At 47.1% G+C, this 15,238-nt stretch overlaps 1 protein-coding gene across 1 annotated transcript in view; it reads right to left on the bottom strand.

Annotated features, from left to right (window-relative positions):
* Positions 1-11,246: 11,246 nt before the first annotated feature.
* IL12B (interleukin 12B) overlaps positions 11,247-15,238 on the bottom strand; it is a 5,660-nt gene continuing 1,668 nt past the window's right edge. The window contains exons 3-6 of the mRNA XM_033517760.1: positions 14,778-14,895; positions 13,611-13,804; positions 12,749-12,894; positions 11,247-11,369 (exon numbers count right to left, since the gene is read on the bottom strand). Coding sequence (XP_033373651.1) covers positions 11,247-11,369; positions 12,749-12,894; positions 13,611-13,804; positions 14,778-14,895 — 581 coding nt within the window. The remainder of the gene's footprint in view (positions 11,370-12,748; positions 12,895-13,610; positions 13,805-14,777; positions 14,896-15,238) is intronic.

The following is a 15,238-nucleotide window of genomic DNA, read 5'->3' as shown; positions in this document are numbered from 1 at the left end:
AACACTGAATTTCGTATAATATGAAATTCATGGGCACGTTTTCACGGTGATACATGAAAACAAATGTTAAAGTTAGATGAAAAAAGCTGTAGATTAGAAAGTTTTTTTAAATCACTGGGTGAAAAAGTTAGAGAAGAGGAGACAAGATGAAGAAGGATTTAGGGTGTTGTCCCTTGTCCCTTCTTCTTTCTTCTTCATGTTCTTCTCCTGGAGGTTTTTGGGTAGTAGTGAGTGATTGGACAGAAAATGCCACAGTGCTGCACAGAGGTGATGGGTCATTGGGTCATTAAGAAAAATAATATACATGTCTATGGTTAATTGGGTAAAAATAGGTATAAAGATAAAAGAACTGTGTATTTCAGGGCCATTTTGTGCATCAGACACAAAGTGAGCCACAAGGCCTTGTTTGTACCATTAGAAGAAAGAAATGTACCAGATTGCAAAGATTAACCTTGTGTAGCCAGCCTGGAGAGACCTGTTAAGTTTTGTGATCACCTTTTAATAAACACGAGAAACAAGATTCTAACGAGGTGGGGAGTTTTCTTCGAATCGTAAGAATTGAGATAAGCAGAGATCCCCACGAGGGAGGATCCCAAAAGAATTCAGTCCAAAGGAGGCTGAGAAATCCAAGAATAAAAAGAAAAATACAGAAGAGATGCAGCAGAAACAGAAAAAGGATTTTTTTAGAGGAAAGTTACACATCCCAGCTTTTTCCCCCCTCAGCTTGGCAGCTGAGCACTCACAGCACAGCCTTGCAGAAGGAACATTTGTTGTTGTAGGTTTTGCCGTCGGAGCCGCAGAAGGGCTGGTAGAGCCTCTCGCAGTAAATGGGTCTCCCCCTCTCCAGCCTCTTGTACTCGCTGCAATCCACCTGCAACAGAGCCAGCCCTCAGCCTCACACCCTCCACACTCAGAAATCATGGATATGGCAGGCTTGGGCCATGATGTGGGGCACAACAGCCAGGGAGGAGTCACCACCTCTGCTAGCCGAGCCCCAAAATGAAACATTTCCCAGCAGAAATGTGGGAAATGTGGGAGTGGTGCTGCCTGGGACAGGGGCTGGGCAGGATTGGGGTCAGAAACACAGCCCCAGAGGAGCTGAGTGCTGGGAGTTCTCATTCTCTGAGCACAACAATCAGCAAATTCAGCTGGGATCACATCCAGGCCTTCCTTGGATGCTTCAGGGATGGAGTTCACCACCTCCATGGGCAGCTCTTCCATGCCTGACCACCCTTTCCATGGAGAAATTCCTGCTGCTTTGTACCCATGGGCAAACCCTTTCCATGGAGAAATTCCTGCTGCTTTGTACCAGTGTGGGTCCAGCTCTGTGTGTGGATGAATTTTCTCTCCCCACTCTGCCAGGGCTTTCCTGCTCACCTCAGGAAGGATTTTTTATTCCTTAGTGCCTCATTTCTTTCACACATTGACCCCAGAGTACTCAGAGAGAATTAAAATTGCCAGGTACCTGATTTGGGAGCTAAAAGTCATCCAAAAAGCCTTTTGGGGTCATTGTCAATAAATATTATTTTAAAAATCTAGATTTCTCTGGCTTAAAATTTGTCCTTGCCCAATTTCTTGCCCAGAATGCCGAACAGGTGAAAACATCTGGAAGTTGTCAGGGCAACTCTGAGGAAACCCCATAGCCCAAACTCGGGATTTCTCACTGAAATCTCAATAAATTGGCAGCATTTAATTACAGTTTAACATGTTTGTTTTCTGACCTATTCTGATTATTATAATTTTTTACCTCATATTATATCTATTTCTCCAGGAAAAAGAGAATCACTCACCTCATCCTTTGTGGCAGCATCTGCAGTGGAAACTGAATCACAAAAGAGAAAACAAAAACCCACAGTTAATGAACACTCAGGTGCAAACCAGGATGACTTCACTCAGCACCACTGAATTTTTTACCTCCTTAAATGTCAATACTGACAGAGCTTTGCAGTGTTTAATAAGGCCCAGGTGACAGAATTTATTGAACAAGTGGATTTTGGTGCATTATTTACCTTAGAAACTTCTGACAGCTGTTGGAACAGCTTTTCTGGAGGAGGGAACGGAGCCATTGTTCACCACAAAACCATTGACAACCCAGGAGTCAATATTATATTTAATGTTCATCATGTTATTTGATATTTAACGTCCAGGACTAACTGGTGGTCGAGCATGACTGGGGTTTAATTGCTGAGTTTATCACGAGCTGCGTGTGGCTGTGAGCAAACCACATGTTCCTTTGATAGCTGAGGTTTCTGTCAACCATGAGGATTAAAATACAATATTGACTCTAAATAACAATGATAACACCATTTGGCTCAGAACCCCGCTTTAGGAAATGTTTCCCTTGTTTCAATATGCATTTGAAGATGACTGGCTGCTATTTTTACCACATTTCTCTCCAGCAGAGCTCTGTTCTCTCAGGTGGGGCTTCCAGGAGCTCCTTCCAAACAATGCTAATTACACCTCCCACAAAGTAATCAGCTCCTTGGCGTGGCTCCATGCTGCTGACACATTTCTTACTTGCTTTAGGAATGTATTTGTCCCTCTGCTGGCCCATAATCATCATCCTGGGGTTTCCAGGGGATAAAAGGTACCAGGGAGAGATTTCTGTGCAGAAGGAGCAAGAATGTGTTCTGGAGCAGAGCTCTAGCACTTGGTTTTTGGATTAAATTTGGAATTTTTTTTTGATCTTTAAAGGTTAAACTTTCTAAATATGTTCTGGAGCAGAGCTCTAGCAATTGTCTTTTGGAATAAATTTGGCTTTTCTTGATCTTCATAAGTTACACCTTCCACAAAATTTCCTTTCATAAACCTGTTCACACCCTCACATCAAACCCAGTGGTTCAGTGCAAAGAAAATGAGCAGAAATAAAGCTCCAGGTCAAGTTTCCATCTCTGTCACCAGAGGTTTGGATGAGATTTCATTATTCTGGAATTGGATTTGATTTATTCCACTTCCCCCCAAACCATCAGATGTTATTTTTGCTCTGGTAAAAGCTTTCAGGAGCCACTCTGCAGGCACAGGGGAGTGGATGCAAAAAAGGTGTGGCTCAGAAAGTGTTGATGCATGAGGTTTTCAAGCAGACAAGATAAACCAGAAAGTTCAAGGAAGAGATTTCCTGGAATTCTAATGGAAGGAATATTTATTTATTTTCCTGCAGTTAATGAAACACTGAACGAATTCTTTCCATCACATTTCATTTAAACTGATGTTTTTCATAAGGATTTTGGGGTTCAGACAAATTTCAAAGCAACCTTTTCAGAGCTACTGAAAAGATTCTTTTGTTTCATAATTTTGCATTAATTAATTTGTTTCATAATTTTGCTTCTTTAAGGTTCATAATGCTTTTAAACTTCTATACGACCTGCAGAAGTGTGGTGCCATTCACTTATTTTAAAAGCACTTTTTTTTTCTCTAAAAATATATTTTTACTGCAAGTTTTTTGTAAAAATAAAATTGCCACGTAAAGACTGAAGAAATTCCTCCCAAATCCCTATTTTTTAGGGCAACCCATCCCTCAAATCTCTCTGCAGCCTGGAAAAATAAGATTAAAATGACATGATTCCCAGCTGAGCATCATCAGCTGTCTCCTGCTTGGTCAGTTTGGCAGGAGAAGAACCTCCCCAGCTCCCTTCTCAGATAGAAATTTAAAAATAAATAGACAAAACCAGGTGTTTTTGAGGCATCACAGCTCGTCTGAGTCCCAGCACACAGCCCTGAGTTACACCCAGCAAGGAGCAGCTTCCATCCACCACAGCCCCAGCTGGCTAATCAACCATTACAGTGATAAATAACAGGATTTGAAATAGAAAACCCCATTTTTCTCCCTCCCACACTGAGACCCTTGCAGTGTTTGGCCAGAAGGGAATCCTCCAGGGGAGTTACTCACATGCCAGGCACAGAGCTGCCAGCGCCAGGAGCACCAGGGTGACCTTCATGGCAAACTCCAGCCCTGGATGTTCTCTGGATGTTCTCTTGATGTTCCCTGGATGTTCTCTGGATGCTCCCTGGATGCTCCCTGGATGCTCCTGAGGTGTCCTGGTGTGGCCATGGCAGTCTGGGATCAATTTATAGCCAGGAGCCGCTGATGAAATCCCTGCACGGGTAATTAGGGAAGGAGTTGCCCAGGGCAGGGTCAGTAGGATGTGTCCTGAGCGGGGCAGGGCTGGGTGTCCCGGTGTTGATGGAGCAGGGATTGTTCCTGCCTAAACCCAGCCTAATTAACTGTTCCAGCCCCAGCAGCCAGGCTCTGACTCAGGGCTGGCTGCTCTGTTATTGCCATAGGGACTCGGAGCTGAACGCAGTTCCCAGGGAAAAATAATCCTGCCTGGGTGTTTGCCAAAATGTTCATCACGTAAGGGCTTAATCCTTATTCTTCTGGGCATTTTGGAGCTGGTTCTGAGCTGTGGTTTCAGCTGAGCTGGTTGTGCCCATGCACAAATGATGCCTTAGGTTTTAGCTTTTCCATTTTTCAGGTTCTGCAGTGCACTGGTGTGTGACTCTGAGCTTCATGAAAAGCAAGTTCTGTTCACAGTTTAGTCAGACAAAATAAAAGGGCATCACTGACTGCTCTGGGAAATCTGTGTTCCACCAAATCCCTTCACACCCAGCCCAGAGCATCCCCCAGGGCTCCTTTTCCTTTCAAATGTCCCCAGTTTGGGATCAGAACCAACATTTTGGGACAGAAGCAGCAGAGACACCCACGGCACTGCCTGGCCAAGACAAGAGAGGAGTTCCCAGCCCCTGAGCATCCCCTGAGCTCCTGCCCAGCCGTGGACACAGGACATTCCCTGTCCCTCTGCTCCCATTTCCCTGTTTCCAGCACAACAGGAGGGATTCCTTAAACAAATCCTGCATTTGTTGGTGACTCAGCCAAAAGGCAGCAATTTCTGTCTTTTATGACAGAGCCCAATGGGACACTCAGTTCTGAGGCTTAATTTTCATAAATCCAAAGTACCGTGGAGTTTGGAGGTGAAAGTTTGGTTTCAACCCATCCTTCCAGAATTGCCTTCTCTCAGTGATTTTCCATCTAAACAGGCAAAGGTCTCATCAGGAAAAATCCCTGACACCACCACAATTCCCAGTATTTCAGTGATCACCTCCCCTCACTGCAGGGTAGCCCAGGAGGGTTCTCCCCACGCAGGATTGGGGTCAGAAGTGCTCATTCCAGTAAAACAAGGGCCTGAAAGCTCCTGCAGAAAAGATTTCAATAGATCAGGTAAGCCTTGGGCTCCTCTAACTCATCCCAAGAAGAACATGAATAATTTTCTCCTTAAAGAATATAGGTAATTAATAAATGTTTCATTTCTCATCACTTAACAGGATGAAAAACACAAATGCCATCAAATCCAAATTCCAGGTTGGGCAAAGATCTGGTTGGAGCTGGAGGCCTGGAATTTTATTTTTTGAATAACCTTCAGAGGTTTTGTTCTAATTTTTTTTTCTTTTTCCTTAATTTGAGCATCTGTTCCTGTGAGGCTGAGATGCCAAAAAATGGGGTGGGATTTACCCTGGGGCTGGTCTGGATCCCTGTGCTTGGGGCTGTGGGTGACTTTGTGTTCTGGGCAGCTTTTCTGGAGAAAAGGAACATGCAGGAACTCTTGGGGAGTATTCAGGACACGTCCTTGGTTGATGGACAATTATGAGCAATTAGGCAACGGGAGCAAAACCCAAACCATGCAGGAAGTTCCTCCTGCTCTGAAGAGTTCTGAGCACACACAGCTCTCAGGGATGTGGTGACACTGAAAAACTGCAGATCCTGAGCCTGGAATGAGGAAAGAGCCCCAGTCCAGTGCTCCCAGTGCTCCCAGTGCTCCCAGAGCTCCCAGTGCTCCCAGTGCCCCCAGTGCTCCCAGTGCTCCCAGTGTCCTCCCAGTGCCCCCAGTGCTCCCAGTGCTCCCAGTGCTCCCAGTGCTCCCAGTGCTCCCAGTGCTCCCAGTGCTCCCAGTGCCGCTCCCAGAGCTCCCAGAGCTCCCAGAGCTCCCAGTGCTCCCAGTGCTCCCAGTGCTCCCAGTGCCCCGTGGGATGCAGCCCCAGCATCCATCCCATCCCTCCCAGGGAGCACAAACCTCTCTCTGCTGCTCAGTCCATGGAGGAAGATTTCCCAGCTCTGCACTTGAATTTCAGTCCGTAATTCCCAATGTGCCACTGGTGAGGCTGGAGCTGCTCTTCTGGGACAATTCTGGGTTGTCAAAGGCACTGAAATGCTGGATCAGAGCCACTGAGGGGCAGAAAAACTTGGGAGCAGGGGTTGGCTCCATTTGGAGAAGGAGGAAACTGAGCCAGAGCCCTCCTGGAGCTGCAGAGTGAAAGGAAGAGGGAACAGAGCAAATTGCAGGGAGAGAAATTGCAATTAGACGGGAGCAAAAACAAATTTCACAACGAGAGGAGTCAACCACAGAGCCAGGTTATCCACAGGGATCACTGGAGATATTTAAATGGCTCTGCTCTAAAGGGGCCACAGAGGGTGTGGGCATCCAGGTGACCTCCATGGGCCATTCCAATGGAACTGGTTCTGCCATTCCCACAGGAGAATGTCAAGTGGTGCTGGCATTTTCAGGGACCCTGGGCTGTCTTTGTCCCCATAAATTAACATTTGACAAAGCGAAGGTGGGCCATAAATTACCACAATGGAGTGATTTGAGCTCCTGTGAAAACCAGAAGTTCACTGGAAAACAAATTTTGGGATGTGGATAGGAATAGCTGCTTCCCAAAGCTGGGTTAGCAAGGTCTAACTGCTGAACTCATTCTGAAATTTAGGGTAAATGTGGTGAATAAATAGTTTACATTGAAGAGTTGTGAGTGCAATTTGGACCTCATCAGCAAACCCATGAATACCTGTGAGTTAATTGTGGAAATCTCATCATTTTCTACCTTTACCATTATATAATTAGTTTTTTTCTAAACTCTTATCCCTGCAAGTTGATGTTTTGAAGAAGAAAAAGCGATTCCATGGTGTTACACCTGGTAAAATATTAGTGTGCGTTTTTCTGAGGGTAAGAAAAAATTCCCAATTATTATTTATTCCAAAATTTAGATCGCTTTTTGCTTTGGAGCCCTGGCTGGAGCACCCCTGGGATGCCAAAAATGCTGCTGCAGCAGGTCATTAGTGGAGTGCATGGGAGGATGTTCCCTGGCTGCATTCCAGAGGAGGAACCTGCTCCCACCCATCCGTGGAGAACCTCCCAAGCTGGGCATCCACACAGCTGACAAATAGCACGTGGAAAAGGAATAAAAACCCACTTTGTACTCACAGGGAGCAGCTCCCCTCCCCGGGAGCCCGGGGTGTTTTGGGGTCCCTCCCCAGGCCCAGGGAGGGGGGTGGATCAGGGTTGTCCACCCAGGAGCAATTAAAGCATCAGGTTTTGAAGTCTTGCTCAATGCAGGCTTTGAGAACCAAGGGCTGACTTTGCTGGGGCCCTGCCAGAGCCTGGGGAAGGTGAGCTCCCTGTGGGACCTCAAAGGAGCCTTTCTTCAGCCAGAGCCCTGCTGAAGGTCTTGGGTGTTGTTTCAGAAATTAAAGATAAACCCAACACTCTGTGCAAAGGCTGGAGCTGATCTTTGTTTTCCTTTGTGCCTCCTGATCTCGTTGGGACACAGAGCCAGGAGTGGATCCTGCAGGGGATCCTTTGATTCCTCAGTGTCTTGATGCATCTGAGTTGATTCTCCACAAAAACAAAGTGTTAATGGCTTAACCCTTCCACTGAATGGGCTTTGAACAGGGCTGATTTGAAATGGCCTCAAGATGCAATTTCCAGGTGTTTGGACTTTGGTTCTGTCACAGCACAGTCAATCAAAGTGACATTTCAGGATTTTTCATGCCTCACAGCAAGGCTGGAGGACCTGCATTGCTTTTCCCTTTATTAAAAATAAAACATTTCCAAAAGAGGAAGAGGGGAGGGAGGAAGATCAGCATGGGGAAGGGGTGGATGTGATTTGCACCTGAAATCTGTGTTCTCCCCCAGAACCCCAAACCAACCATCATCCCCCTTTTGCCTCCTGTCCCAGCTCCGGGGGCTGGAGCTCTTGGAGAGCAGCAAATTCCTCCAGCCTCACCAAGGACACCACAATTTACCTGTCACACATCCCTTGAGCTGAGCAGCACCCACAGAAAGCCCTGCAGGGAATTAGTCAGGCTCTGTTCAGAGCAGATTTAGGGAGGTGTGGCAGCAGAACCCAAAGCCAGGGGTTGAGTGATGGGATGAATGGAAAGCTGGAGGAGCTTCCCAGAAAACAGTGGGGCATGGGAAAAGGAGCAGGTCCAGCAGAAAAATCTGCTTTTTATACAGTCAGCGACTCTCCTCTCTCAGGAATAAATTAAATCTAAAATTTTATGTCAGAAGCTTGGATTTTGCAATCTAAAAGGTTTTTTTTTGGGGGGTAGATGGGAATTTTGTACACTGTGCATTTGACATTTATCCAGAGGTTTCCAGATTATTTACAGTGCCAGAAGGAGAGGAATGAAGGAAGAGAAGCCCAATTGACTGACATCAATTATTTTGTTCTTGGATGGATGGAGTACATTAGAGAGTGATCTCCTGTGGAGTCACCATAGGGAATATTTCCTGGTTTGTATCCAATCTAGACAGAGGTGGGAGCCTGACAATTCCCAGAGGAGACATTCCAGGCACGTGGATCCATGGAGGAAATGGATAACTGGGGATCAAAGCCAGCTTTGTACCTTGCAGAGCAGCCAGCTGACAATGAACTGATTCCTGCAGAGAAAGGGCAGCTCCAGGCTGGGCTTTGTTATTTTCCCAAATAAACTCAGCCAGGGACTTCCCCCACTGGATGTTCACAATCCACACCAGGAATTCTGTGGGGAAAAACCCTCATTTTTTGGCATGGTGGCACAAAAAGGCACATTCTGAAGGTAAGGGTCGATTTAGGATCTGTCAGGATACAAAATTTAGCTGAATATTCCAAGAATAGAGACTGGGCTGGGCCCAGGCTCAGCAGAGGTTTCAGGGATTGGTTTCCAGGGTGCCAAGGTTTAAACCCTGAGGATCTGAAAGGTTTTGTGACCTCTGAGCACCGAAACCAGGGAGGAACCTCAAGGTCTGGGTCAGGGGGGTTCAGTCCAAAGCTGGAGACCACAAAGAAGCCCAGAGTTCTCCTCTCCTGCAGGACAGGGCTTGGCAGGTGCTGCTGTCACACCTGGTCCCTTCCCTGGCAGTTTTACAGGCTGGGAATTTGCTATTATTAATTAGGAATAATTAATTTGCCCTGCAGACATTGAGAGAGAAATAGCTTCGGATCCTCTGGTACAAAAGTGAGGAGTGACACAAACCATTCTTAAAAGATCACAAATAAACCAAATTTTCTTGTTTTCAGGTGTGTTTATTTTTAGCTCTTTTTTGTAAACCAGCATATAAGTTGCCTTTATAGCCAAAAGAAGACATGTAAACTTAATATTAATAAATACTAACAGGACTTGTGAAGAAATTATCAGCAGTTTTCTGAAATATCAGATACTCCACACATTTCAATGTTTAGATATCTTAAATTACCACCCATCACTAAGACTGGGAAAAAGGAAGTGTGGCTGCAACAAAAGACTTTAATGTCAGTGATTCTGTATCAGAGATTAAGAAAAAAACCTGAATTAATTAAAACCTGAATCCTCAAAGATATTTCAGAGTATTTTGCCCTCCTGGAAGTCAGGGCTCAGTGTTTTGACAAAGGATCCATCCCTGGCAGTGTCCAGGGCCAGGTTGGGGGGAGCTCTGGGACAGTGGGAGGTGTCCCAGGGCTGGAACAGAAGAGCTTTAAGGTCCTCCCAACCCAAACAATTCCAAGATCCCATAAAAATCCAAAAGTCTTGACTGCTGCTTCCTCACAGGGCTGTGTTCTCACCCTGTCAGCAGCTCAGAACAGTTTTCCCTGAGGTTCTGTGAACCCCCCAGCACATGGTGCAGAGTGGGCTACAAAAATCCCTATTCTAAAAATCTGATTTCCTGAGATCATTAAAATTCCCATAAACCCAGGTCCCAGCTGGGGTTTGATACACTGGGGGTGCAATTTTAGCTGCCCTGGGGTCCCTGGGGGCTCCTGGCTCCTGTGCCCTGTGCCATTCCTGTGGAATTCCACTGCAGGAGATGCCCTGGCTCATGGAAAATCATGGAAAATCGTGGAAAATCGTGGAAAATCGTGGAAAATCGTGGAAAATTGTAGAAAATCATGGGAAATTATGGAAAATCGTAGAAAATCATGGGAAATAATGGAAAATTGTGGAAAATAATGGAAGAAGGGCCATAGGAGTGGAAGGAGGGGAGGTTGCTTAGGAGGTGATCAATGCAGCTCCTGGCTCCCAGCTCCTTTCACCTTCCTGAGGGATGAGAGAGGCTCAGAGCTGCCTTCACACCAGTGCTCCCAGTGCTCCCAGTGCCTCCCATGGATCCCTCCTGGAGTGTTCCCCAGCTGGGCAGCACCAGCTGTGGGCACAGAGAGCTGGCACAGGGCAGCAGGAATCATCCCCAGGGCTCTGAACCTGCAATTCCTTCTTTACCCCAACACCCTGGAGGATGAGGATGGCCTGGGCACACCACACCCATCTGCCAGGGCTTTCTGTGCTTGCACAGTCCCATGAAAATAAATACAAATAAATATTAAACGAACAAAGTAATTAAACCATTAAATAACGGGATATCCAGACAGTTCTTTCAGGAAGTGACTTTCCAAATAAGTTATCACATGCAGTGGTTTGAACAGAAACTGCCATCCACTGGCCTTGCAAGTCAATAAATAAATAAAGAAAATCCTAAATAGATAAATAAATAAATAAATAAATAAAATTAATAAATAAATAATATAAATAAATAAATAAGAATATGAAATAAAATAAATAAATATGAAATAAATAAGGCACAATAACAATATGCAGGACATACAATAATAGCTGCCAGCAACCTGTCAAAATCATGTTAATGTAACATGATGGATGCTAAAAGTGTAGCTTGAATCTGGGGAATTGAGGAGCTGCCAAAATCGGGGACCACATTCAACTGTTACAATAAATAAATAAACAAATAAATAAACTATGGCTTCTTAAGAATTTCAGATGGAATTTTTTCTTCCAGTTGTGCTTCTGTCCTTGTGTTAATTCATTCTTTGTTTCCTCTCGGAGCGCTGTGCCTCCCTGCTGGGTCCCTTCCCGATTATCTGTGAAATGACATCAGGAATTGGATTTAAGTGTAAATTCCCATGGGAATTCTCTCGGTTCTCCTCCGGGCAGCAGCTGCAGCGCATCCTTACCTGCAGAGCGAGGACCAGGCGCTCCAGGAGGAGAGGTAGCAGCGGTCCCTGGCCTGCAGCCACACCTCTGCTGGCCCCGGGGCTGGCAGCTGCAGGGTCTGCTCCTCGGTGTCGAACACCTGGGGACAGGGACAGCTCCTTCAGCCTCGCCCAGGGGGACACAGCCCACCACAGCGCACCGGCAAGGCTCACTGAGCCCTTTTTGGGACAGTCTGCTGTCCCAAACTGCACCCCCAGACCCCAAAGTCCTGGGGCTTGGGAGAGCTTGAGCTCAGCAGAAACAGCAGAAAAGCTCATGGACCACTGGGGGGGTGCTTTAAATACCCCAAACCCACTGGAGGGGTGCTTTAAATACCCCAAACCCACTGGNCTTTAAATACCCCAAACCCACTGGAGGGGTGCTTTAAATACCCCAAACCCACTGGGGGGGTGCTTTAAATACCCCAAACCCACTGGGGGGGTGCTTTAAATACCCCAAACCCACTGGGGGGGTGCTTTAAATACCCCAAACCCACCGAGGGGATGCTCTAAATACCCCAAACCCACTGAGGGGGTGTTCCAAAGAGGTCCAAACCCACTGAGCTTGGTGTTCTAAATGACCCAAACCACTGAGCTCGGTGCTCTAAATGTCCAAACCCCAAACCTAAACACTCATTAAACAAAGGGGTCTTTTGTTTGGTTGGGTTTTTATTTTTTCCTTCTTCTCCCCTAGCGGGAACCCTAAAATCAGAGGTTGCTCCTCCTCAGTGTGGTTGAAATCCCCACCGGGGCTCGTGGTGGCACAAGAATCATCCCCAGCCCCCTCCTGAAGGGGTGGAGGAGCCGAGGCTGCTGAACTCAGGGACTGAGCAGCGGGAGAACGGCCCCATCTGCTGGATCATCCCTGGAAATCTGGGATAACCATTCCATCTGCCTGCCTCCCTCAGTGCCAGCTGGGCTGCACTGGGGGCCAGGGCTCAGCTGCCCTGGGGTCACTGGTTTTGCCAGCTCTTTTCCAAGCCAGGTCATTCCAAGAGCAGTTTGGACACACATTGGAGATTTAACCCTGCCACGGTTCATCAATTCCGTGGATTAACTGGGAACTGAGGGGAAAAGAGCAGACTCTCCACAGAAATGCCTCCAAATGAGTCCCTGATCTCTTATTTCCAGTCCACTGTGAAGTCTGAGCTGCCCAGGTAGGAACAACATACGAGGAAATTTGTGTTGCAGATCCTGAGCTTCTGGGTTTGGAAATTGGGATTTCCAAATCCAGCTTCCTAATGAGATAATAAACACAGCCATGCAATGCTGGACAGGACTTTCTGTCCTCAGTTGCCTCAGGGATCTTCCTGCTCATGGACCTGGGAAATCCTTTGTGTGCCAGGATAGAATTTGCCACTTTTAGGGCTCAGCACCATTTATTTTCTTTTTAATTTTAGTTCATTATTCTTGCATACAAAACTTAAATTATTTATACCATTCAGACAAGAAAATTGTGTCTCAGATGTTGTGTTTCTACCTGGTATTTGTGTCTCTTTGTGCTTTTAACTTTGACCTTGAAAGTCAAAGGGAAGTAGGAGTTTGGGGTGCTCCAGGTTCTGGGATATGTCCAGGTCACTGTTCCATTGGTGGCCACGTACTGGCACTGGGGGGGGTCAGGCTTTACTGCAAGAGAAAACACAGAGGGAATTCATTCACATGAGCAGCTTAATGTCAGATATTGGTGTGTTACTGGTGGTGGTTTCATGGGAATGAGTTTTGGGAGTCTCCCAGTTAAGAGAGGAGGAGACTTGAGGTGTAAAAACTGCCTTGGGTGCTTTCTATGGAAAACTGAATTTAATCTATTAAATTAAAATTAAAATTAATACATTCCTAGACTCAATCTAGATAAAATCCTTCTTTTTTTGGCCTGGAGGGTTGCAGAGGGCTCTGCTGGCCGCACAGGAATATCTTCAGCACCTGCTGAGCTGCTGCATTTAGGAAAAGCTCTGTTTCTTTAGGATGCTGCCTCGTTTTCCTGTGCCCACAACTCAGAGCCCTCTTACTCCTGTCCCTTTCCCTGAACCTGCCCTGGCTGTCCATCTAGGAATGGGTGAGGAGGGAAACATCCAAGCCTGCAGCAGTTCTCAGAGAGGAGCCTGATGGATTATTCTCTGTCTCATCCCAACCACGTCCGTCCTTTGGGGACGTTCAGGGAGCTCTGGGTGTTGGGGCACTGGAGGTCACAAGTCAGGAGGATGCTGCTGCTTCACTTCCTCATCCTCTTCCAGCCTGGCATCCCCTGTTCCTCTGGGGCTTGCTGGACCTTCACAGAGCGCAGGGCAGGGATCCCCAGGGCTGGGCTGAACCCCTCAAAACAAACCCCACTCCTGGCTACTCACTGATGTCCCTGATGAAGAAGCTGGTGGTGTAGTTCTCATATTCCACCTCATCAATGACCTCCAGGAAGATGTCAATGGGCTGCTGCTCCTCAGCAAAGGGACAGAAGTTCTCCTTGTGGCACTGGGCCGTGTAGGTGGTCACAGCCCCCTTGGTGAGAGCCACGGGGCTGCTGCAGGACACGTCTCCCTGGGGGCTGAAACAGAGCAGGAGAGGCACTGGGAATGCTGCTTTGTCCTGGGAATGTTCTGCCAGAACAGCAGCACTGGGTGTTGGATGAGGAGATCTCGGTTTGCCTGTACTTTACAGAAGGGTCAGTGGGAGCTGCACCAATGTCCAGCCCCAGCCTCGGCTCAGCCCTGCCCCAGCAGAGGGAATTCATATTTAAACCTAGCCAGGATCTCTCATTTCCACCATGCCATGGCAAGCTCCAGCTTCCTCCTTTGTCCCTTTGCCCTCTCCCAAACCCTGCTGACGAAATGAGGGTTGAGAAGTCTCCATTGGGAAACAATGGAGTTTTTTCCCAATGGAGTTTTTTCCCAATGGAATTTTTTCCCAGTGGAGTTTTGGTGATCCCAAGCACCAAAAGCTACCAAAGCACTACCTGAGCCTGACTCTATTTTTGCTCCCAGCCAGCTGAACCCTTGGCAGCTGTTTCTCCTCCAGCAGGCTGGAGTGACCTTTGCTGGAGCACTCCATGTTTTGGAGAAGCCCCAGAGCAGTGGGAGGCAGGAAATCCCCCCAGAGCTCCCAGCACACATTTCCCTGCAGGTTTCTGCAGGGTTCCTCAGCACAGGCTTGTCAGGGGCCATGTGCTCTGCAGTGGGGAACCCTCCCACTCCCACTCCCACTCCCCTCTGCACTGGGAGCTGGGGTTCTTTCTGGCTTGGCTCCACTTCCTCTCTGTCCTCCACCAACTGTTTTGTTATTGCTTAAGTTACCCACTGGCTACTCCAGCCCACTTTTCCAAGGCTTTCTTCATTTCTGAGTGATTTCCATGCCCTTATTAAGTTAACTTTGTCCCAGTAATGACTCAAAACATTTTGGGGGTGTTCAGACCTGGAAAAGAGCTCTCCCTCCATCTGTTTGCCCCTAAGAGCCTAAAATCCCTCACTGAGGATCACCAGGGGCTGCTCTGTGAGGCTGGGAAGGGAAGTCCAAGCTCTTACCCTTCCAGGCTTCTGATGGTGAACTTCACATTTGGGCTGTTATTTTCTGTCATCCAGGAACATGTGAAAATTCCAGAGTAGTTCTTTGCTTCACATTTCAAAAATGTCCACTTGGGCTCTAGACAAAGAAAAAAACCAGGAGTTGTTCACTCTTCTTTGCCAAAAGGGCCAAGGCAGAGAGAAACAATCCATAAATTCACAGATTCCCTGGCAGTACCAGGAGGGACCCAAACACAAGACTCAGATGAGTGAGGTTCATGCAGAAAATGCAAAACGTCCCAGGCTTGTCCCAGGGTTAGTCCTGAGTGGAGAGGCCTGAATGACAGCACTTCAAACCTGGGCCAGGCCCTGCTTCTGTCAAATCCCAGAATCCTGGAATTCTTCTTGGGGGAAGAACCTCTCCCTGAGATCCAACCCAAACCTCTCCCTGAGATCCAACCCAAACCTCTCCCTGAGATCCA

Source organism: Parus major, chromosome 13, assembly GCF_001522545.3.
Source record: "Parus major isolate Abel chromosome 13, Parus_major1.1, whole genome shotgun sequence".
Taxonomy (NCBI): domain Eukaryota; kingdom Metazoa; phylum Chordata; class Aves; order Passeriformes; family Paridae; genus Parus; species Parus major.
This window is presented reverse-complemented; position numbering and strand designations above follow the sequence as displayed.